The sequence below is a fragment of the Scomber scombrus genome, chromosome 18 (genome assembly GCF_963691925.1).
Source record: "Scomber scombrus chromosome 18, fScoSco1.1, whole genome shotgun sequence".
NCBI classification, from domain to species: Eukaryota; Metazoa; Chordata; class Actinopteri; order Scombriformes; family Scombridae; genus Scomber; species Scomber scombrus.
Genome location: NC_084987.1, coordinates 16,532,476 through 16,540,952, shown reverse-complemented (window position 1 = coordinate 16,540,952; position 8,477 = coordinate 16,532,476). Strand labels below are relative to the sequence as shown.

The 8,477-nt window shown below is 34.6% G+C and overlaps 1 protein-coding gene across 1 annotated transcript; it reads right to left on the bottom strand.

The window, feature by feature from the left end:
- Positions 1 to 3,995: 3,995 nt before the first annotated feature.
- On the bottom strand, positions 3,996 to 5,754 carry LOC133999957 (interferon-induced protein 44-like). The gene is made up of 5 exons (XM_062439305.1): positions 5,560 to 5,754; positions 4,798 to 4,950; positions 4,507 to 4,678; positions 4,294 to 4,394; positions 3,996 to 4,166 (listed from the first exon to the last, which is right to left on the bottom strand). Exons 1-5 carry the CDS (start codon positions 5,752 to 5,754, stop codon positions 3,996 to 3,998), a joined length of 792 nt encoding a protein of 263 aa, XP_062295289.1.
- Positions 5,755 to 8,477: the final 2,723 nt, after the last annotated feature.

Below are 8,477 nucleotides of genomic sequence, written 5' to 3'. Positions count from 1 at the left end.
ACGCTCTGAAAAAACCTTTATTTTGTGAGAATTAAATTTACATAAAATGGAAGAAGATCAAATCATGGTGTCTGAGTACAATATAGCACCCTGTTCACAAATACAATATGTCCAGCGCCTAATAAGTTATGAAGGAAATATTCACATCAGAAATGCATGATTTATTTAATAGCTAATATAATTCGCTGAGTTTAATCAATACTTTTAAACACAATGAATGATGTGTAAACAGCATTCACTAAAGAACCATCAGCTTCCTGAATTGGTCACAAAATGTTGTTCATCCAGGCGGCCTTGTTTGAAATATTTCCGACGATCATTGAACGCCCCATCACAACAGCTGAGTTGTTGACCAGATCGCGTGATGACGTCACGATCATGCTAACGTAAGCTTTTTATTCTCCACCACTCTATATTGTACTGATTTTTTTTTTTTTTTTTTACACATAATCTTGTTGAATTACTCTAAAACAAGAGAATTACTAAACTGAACATTTCCATCAGTAATCTCTTTCCTGATGAAATTCAGAATTGCTCCTGATAAGGTTAGTTTTGGTATTATTATTTTAAAGGTGCAATGTGTAGAATTCACTGGCATCAAAGGGAAAAGACAGGAGAAATGGAATATATTTTTTCAGAAGCATGTTTTAGTTAGTGTATAAGCATCTATGTATCTAAAATAAGAATTGATGTGTTTTTGTTACCTTAGAATGAGTCCTTTATATCTACATAAGGTGTTGGTCCTCTTCTATGAAGCCTGCCATGTTGCACCACCATGCTTCTACAGTAGCCCAGAAAGAACAAACCAAACACTGACTCTAGAGAGGACCATTTGTGTTTTTCTCAATTTCATGGCAACTGTAGGTTCTCCAATACGTTTGAAAGGGGCATGGATGTTAAAGAGAACTGGATACAGTGTTGGAAGCGGGTCCCTGTTCTCTCCTGTGAAAGTTGTTCAGTTGCACATGAAGACAAAAAAGATACATCTTGCTTTAAAGAAAATACCTGGATGAAAATTGTAATAACGATCATCCTCAGACAAAGGAGAATTAGGATTGAGCTGAAATAAATAAATAAAATCCAGTTAAATAATTACACTCATATATGAAATTCTTTTTGATATGAATAAAAAACATTCAAACTGATCACATCACACTGAAGGCACTTATTGTACCTTGTAACCCTCTCTGATGTATCCCATCATGGCATGTTTGATGTCTTCCTCACAAACTCCATTTGGGGGCTTCTCAAAGCCCACCATGTCAGTCAAGACAAAAGGGTGACAGGTGTCCGGTTTTCCCTTTCTTATTTTGTATGTTTTGTACTGCAAACCAGAAAAGTACAGTTATTATAAGGTTTGTAAGTTCAATTTTAATGAGATGTGTAATAAATTAGGGATGCATTTTGTTTCGTTAATCTATAAAAGTAGTTCATATTCTTTTGGTGAATCTCTTCGTAGACTCTGCTTGTGCTAAAGCTCGAGCTGCAATCCTGTTTTGTAAAGCACTGTTGACAGAGTTGATGAAACTGGACTTGCCAGAACCAACTGGTCCATGAAGCAGAATTCTGAGGTGCTCGACCACTTCCTTATGAGGATTGTAAACCCTCATGAACTGCATGATATCTTCTGGTTGACTGTTCAATTAAAAAAAAAGTTAGATTATGTGTTCAAAATGTGCTTGCATCATAGAAATGTATGTTGCATATGGTGCACAGACACCCATGACACTAAACCAAGACATAACAAAAGGCAACCGCACTAAATCATTCAGCGCAGGTTTTAGCCACTGCAGTTACTAGTTGAAGAAAAAACACATTACTCACCCCCATGGTATATTCCTCCACGATTCACCAAGAACTGACAAGTGTACATGTCCAAGTTATAACTTCAACACCAATGAAGAATCCTGTCCTTTCCTATGCAACATTACATTTCCATTTTGTTACAGGAATCAATGAACGTGTATACTTTTTTGGCATGAAACAAAATTGCACCCACAACCTTTCAACAGAAATGATGCAAAATTGTGTTTATTGTCTAATTATAGTCAACGTTCACATATGGCAATTAATTATTGCTAAGGCAATTAGGTTAAACCCCAGTGTACTTCAACCACAATATTCACATGTTGGGACCCAACAAGTAAAAAAAAAAAAAAAAAAAAAAAGAGCTCATAGAGATAACCAAGGGAATATGAAATCCGTCTTTGTTAATTCAATCTAGTTTGTTTTTTTTAGTGCTCCTAAGTTCCTACCACCACCCTGAGTGAGGAACACTGTCCATCCTGACTCCCTCAAGGATGGAGAGGATGAAGAAGATGGAATGATGAGTAGGCAAGATGATGATGGTGGTGAAGATCCAGTGAGCAGTGAGACGATGGTGATGATGAGGCAGACACTGACCAGGAGGCAGTGGGATGATGTTGACTATAGTAGCACAGCTCTGTCTGCAGTTTAGACTCAACAAAAAACTAGCTAGGATATTTGATATACACTACATGCCTTTTTGACACGCTACTTTCTCTTCTGTAAACCAGGTAGTTAGACTATTATTTCAAACTTTTTATGCACAAGACCTATCTGTTGGTGTTAATATCATGCTTTTATCTACAGGGAGAAAACTCAACAAAAATACACTCTCACCTCCCTCTCTCAAGAGCACCACTAGGGAGAACCAATAGACAGAGTAGTTATTCTTAACATTCAATTCAAATTTATTGAATCAATATCAACTTAACAAATACTTATAATAATGGTTTCTATTGTTGGGGATAAAGTACTGTACAGAAATATAAACATAGGCTAGCATTTCACTTCTTACTAACACATAGTTATCAGGAAACCACATTTGAGGATAGATACATAAAAAGCTTTACCTCCACTGTTGTGCCCTTAGAGGAGGAGGAGGACGAGGAGGAGAAGAAGGAGAAGGAGGAGGAGGAGAAGAAGAAGAAGAAGAAGAAGAAGAAGAAGAAGAAGAAGAAGAAGAAGAAGAAGAAGAAGAAGAAGAAGAAGAAGAAGAAGAAGAAGAAGAAGAAGAAGAAGAAGAAGAAGAAGAAGAAGAAGAAGAAGAAGAAGAAGAAGAAGAAGAATTTGTTGATGTGTAAACATCATATTGATGTTATAATTGTATCGACCTCATGTACTGCTGGATAGTTTAATATATAATGATTTGTGGTATTTTGTTAGTTGATAATGTTTTATTAAAATCTAAATCTGTAAATGATAGTAGTAGCATATTTAAGCAACAGATACTTTTGCTCCACATCTATGGATTCACTCCCTTCTCAGAGGGACACATGTCCCCCTGAGAGACAATAACAATTGTTGACATTTATCATTCAATACTCAGACATTTTATTGATAGCTTACTGTATGTTAATCAGCTAAACATTACACGTTTTCTAGTGACTGATAAACATACAATACATACAATGTACAAACATTATACAAATTTGTATAATAATATATGTGAAGATGTGATATTTTTGTGATTGAGGCTGCAAATTCAACATCTTAGTTTCAAAGCCAGAGTAAAAACTGTCATCCAGGTATTAATTACAAGGCAAGGCAGCTTTATTTATAGAGCGCATTTCATACCCAGGGGCACCTCAATGTGCTTTACATATAAACAAAACATTTAACGATTTAATAATTGGAATTAAAGAACATAAAAAACATACAATTTGAAAAAATAAAACCTAATAATAGTAAAAGTTTGAAACATTAAAACATACAATTAAAAACAAGAAAACCCGAACGAATCACAACAGAGTGATTCGTTATTCATATTCAACAAGGTAACAAAGAACAAACTCACTAACTCCCTTAAGAACCATGTCATGTCTCATATAACGTATTAAAATAAATACCATATGTACAATATCCATTCAAGATGAAAATCCCCAAAACATGTGTAAAAATTTACAACGCAAATGTGCATGTTTAGATCATGATGTTGCACTATATTTTGCTACAATCAAACACGTTTTGCCTCAGTTTTGCTGCAGGTTATTGAGAAAGTCTTCTCCATAGTTTATTATGTGTCCCAGTGTGTTCAGCATCATTGTGTCAATGTAGTCATTTGTGTAGGTTTCTGAACTGTAGTTCTTCACAAGGAAGATGCAGCTCTGTGGGAGGCCCACCTGCTGGCTGAACATGTCAACCTAAGTTTTAAGAAACACTATTTCAGTTCACAATGAATTTAACAGAGCTGATAAGAGTATACTGAAATGTGAATTTACATTATATTTCAAAGCATTTACAAACAAGAAATTACAGAAAGAAATTTACCTTTTCCTTCAGATGCTTGCTTTCATAGACATCTTGTATGTTTTCTTTAGTCTTAGGACAGGCTTCATCAATTTTTGTTAGAATTGCCACTTGAGGAATCTCTGTTGAGACAGAAAAATGAGTCAAAATGTAAACTTCTTTGTGTGTAATTTAGATTTATATTAACTGGGGCACCATGACCGCAAACAAAGTAATAAACATGTTGATGCCTACCCAAGTCACAGGCTGCCTGTCGTATGTCCTTCATTTTCTTCACAACGTCTTCTTGCATTAAAGATACTTTCCCAGCGTCAACGACAAAAACCAGAACATGAACTTTGTCGTCTAGGGTGGGGTTTGGGTTGTAACGTTTATTACCCTCAGACAATGGGGATTTATGATTAAACTAGAAATCAATTGAAATCAAACCATTAAATTTGGAATTAAATGTATATTTTTTATTTTTTGTGAAAAAGCGAAACAGTTAAATTTCTTGGAACACTGTCAAAGATGAAAGAATTGTACCGTGTAATTTTCTCTCACGTGTCCTTTCATCACCAGTTTGATGTCTTCCACGTGGACTCCATGATCATTTTCTGGCTCAAGACCCATGGTGTCATTGAAAACAAAGGGATAAAAGCTGGCTGAGTTTTCATTCTTGATTTTGTGAGTTTTGAACTGTGAAAAAAGAAGGTACAGTCGTTTTCAAGCACTCAGATGAATTTTACATTCCTACAGTAGACAGCAGATATTTACTCTCAGGATCTACTCTACTACACTTTCCATCAAAAGGTCAAAATACTTTCAACCAAAGGATGATTTATTAGGAGCACAATTTTATCATACTACGATTTTTTGAGAATGTTTGTGTCTTTCCACATGCTGAATGTTTTAGTTATTACAGTCAATATGACTGCTCTTCATTCTTTTTTCTGTCTTTCTCTCCTGTCTGGCAATCTGTTAAATCCAATGTTATTATTTTAGCTGTGAATATCATTCTTTACTTCCACTTTTGTATGTGTATATTGTTAATGTTTGGTCACAGAGACTCAGCAGAAGTCTGAAAAAGTACAAAAATGAGTGAAAAGGGAACTGAATTCATTTAAGATTATGTTGCCTTACACCATTTGCAATTTAAATAATTGCAGTAATTGCATATAGTGTGATCAGTGTAGTTTGTTTAGTGTACTGTTGCTGTCTTGTGGTCAGCCACTTAAATGTTTTCATATTGTATGAAATACATAGACTATTAGTTTTGCTTATAAGTAACACAATCAAAAGACTTACTTTTGTGGTGAAGCTGTTCCCGGAGGTGGCATCTGTGAAAGCTCTGTTACTGTTAATTTTGCCTCGTAAACAGCTGCTGACAGAGTTGATGAAACTGGACTTGCCGGCACCAGTTGGTCCAAGAAGCAGAATTCTGAGATGTTTGATCTCTTTCTTTTTTGGTCGATAATTTTCCACAAAGCTCAGATCATTCATTTTGCTCCTTTTTAATAGAGAAAAACATTAGATTAGACTAGATTAAAATATTAAATATATATATATACATACTCACTCTTTTACTACAATAAAGCATTGCATATTTTATTCCCACAGCAAATGAAGTGTTTGGTGTCTTGGGCTTCATGTTTACTCCAGAAATAAAATCTTAACACGTGAGTTCAAAAAGTTATTATGACTGGTCACCACCACCATTCAACCACCATTATGTGTGAGAGAATAAGTATCAAAACCAAGTAGTCAAAAATGTACTTAAAGGTGCTGTGTGTATAATTTAGTGGCATCTAGCAGAATGGACTTGGCAGATATGGAATATAATATTTATGTTTAATTAGTGTAAAAATGACTTAAACATAAAAACTGTTGCGTTTTGTGACCTCAGAATGAGCCTTTTATATCTACATAGAGAGTGGGCTCTCTTTCACAAAGCCCGCCATGTTGCACTGCCATGCTTCTGCAGTAGCCCAGAACAAACAAACCAAACACTGACTCTAGACAGGACATTTTACATTTTTCACAAGATTTGCAGCCACCGTAGGTTCCCCTACACACTTGGAAGGGGAGGGTGAGGGGTATTTATTTGGTTGCAATCTGCAATCTCAGCACTAGATGCCACTAAATTCTACACACTGGTCCTTTAAGGTAAAGTAAACTGTGGTATTGGAAATAATGAATGAAAAAGACAGTTGACAGTTGCAATCAGAGATCTCACATTTGGGGGATTTTCTTTGGTACTTTGAGATAAGTTTAAGGATAACACTTTCCTCTGCAGGCTTACTAAATTTTCCATAATATTTAAGATTATGTCAAAAAGTACTAATTGTTTTAGCCAATAGATCTACAATGTTTAAATGTGTTAGGTAAAGCAAGTTTTGGCTGCAAAGTTTGATTTCATAGATGCTGAATAACTTTATTATAAAAAAAAACAAAAGAAGCAGACATTCTGATTTGTCAAAGTAGGAAAAGCAAATAATGCTGGTGTAATTAATAACATTAATGATGGTTCCTTACTTGTCACAGTGAGCCACGCCAGTAAGCGAGAATGAACAATAGAGCCCTGGATAAGTCAAAATGTCTGCTGTGAAAAGCGTCTATTAATTTAGTATTAAGGGTCTCTTTAGCTTTAATTGTGGCACCTTCATGACACAAATACCAAGAAGTAAAGGTGAAAGGCAAAACATATGTAAGGCTTCAGTACTGTGTAAATAGCAAAGTAGTACTCACTCTGGCATATCTCTCCATGGCTTACTGAAAACTGCAGATATATAGTTTACATAAGACATAAATAATATATTAAACCACAAACATTGTTTTTTGTGAATATTACTATAATCAAGGTTTGAACAATGTTTTGCAATGTTTTGAAAATGTTAGCATGAGAAGGTGGGTATGTTGGCAGGTCAAAACTTACCTTCTCCCATAGCTGTAAAGTAAGACATTAACATGTAAAACTTGAACTTTATCATAATATCTGAAATAACATTTAAGTCATTGCCTTAAAGAAAATAACAAGGACAGTAATAATTGGTAGTAAATATCTTCAAACAATATAAAATTTTAGGTTCACAATCAAGGTCCTTACTGTTTTAATCTTTCTATATCAGTGGTTAATTGACCCAATACTGTAAAACGAAAACCATCAAATTGTTTGCTCTGTCTTAATGACTTTCTTCAAAAGTAAAATATTTTTTTTATTTCAACTCTTATTTAACTGAATTACAAAATAAATTATTTTAAGTTAAAGCACATTTCTAGATCCATATTTTTGGGGCTCTACTAAAATATCTTTTCATGAACAACAATGAAAAACAACAACAACAAAAAAAACATTTATTTAACTTCATGGCTGTTTTTGAAGGGCTGCAAAAAGTCATTAAGACAAAAAAAAATTACCATTAGTACTTCAATACATTTACTTCATTAAGAGGAGGATAATGGTAACACCATAATAGTAACTGTACTGACACTATTAACAAAAAACTGTAATAGTACAAAAGCTACTTGATCTTCTAATTAAACTTGAAAATCAACAAATGGCTGCTTAGCTCACAATCAAACTAGTGTATATTACTAAGAAAGCTGAAGACAGACATAATAGGAAAACCTGACCTCTACAGATGTGTCTCTGGAACAAGGTGACTCTTCAAGTGGTGATCATGTCTGATATCCTCCCCCTTAAGCAATTATTTTGGTTTCAGCTAACCACGTGACTGAGACCGTGATAATGTCCAACGAGGGGCACTTCACAGAATTTCAGTTACAGTTTTTGAAGAGACTTCAATAATAATAATTATGAAGGTTTATTGGCATATGCACGGACTTTCATACTTCAGATATGCAAACACAGGTACTGTAAATTTAGCATTACAATTTAAACAGAAAAAAATGAAACGCAGACACAAAATTTTATTGCTGTCTGCAACAATATAGTACAAAGTCCTGTCAACTGCAGAGGATTTCAGATTTCTGCAGTTCTTGGATGTGTCAGAGGTGTACAAAGACCTTTGGAATTGTTTGGTGGAGTGGTGCAGGAGGAACAAACTTACTTCTGAATGTGGCCAATACCATTGAGAAGGTGGTGAATTTCATCAATCAATGTGTTGTTATTGTAAGTGCAATATTGAGAGATATTTGCTGATCTTTTGGTAGCATGATTATATTCTACAGAACAAAGTAGCTACAGTTGTATCATACATCAAAAT

Bases quoted from the DNA above. Each gene is read 5' to 3' on its own strand.
- LOC133999957 (XM_062439305.1), bottom strand. From the start codon at position 5,754: ATGAATGATCTGAGCTTTGTGGAAAATTATCGACCAAAAAAGAAAGAG. The intron at 4,951-5,559 runs GTAAGTCTTTTG...CTTTTTTCACAG, and splicing joins GGAACAGCTTCACCACAAAA to TTCAAAACTCACAAAATCAA. The intron at 4,167-4,293 runs GTAAATTTCTTT...CTTAAAACTTAG, and splicing joins GCAAGCATCTGAAGGAAAAG to GTTGACATGTTCAGCCAGCA.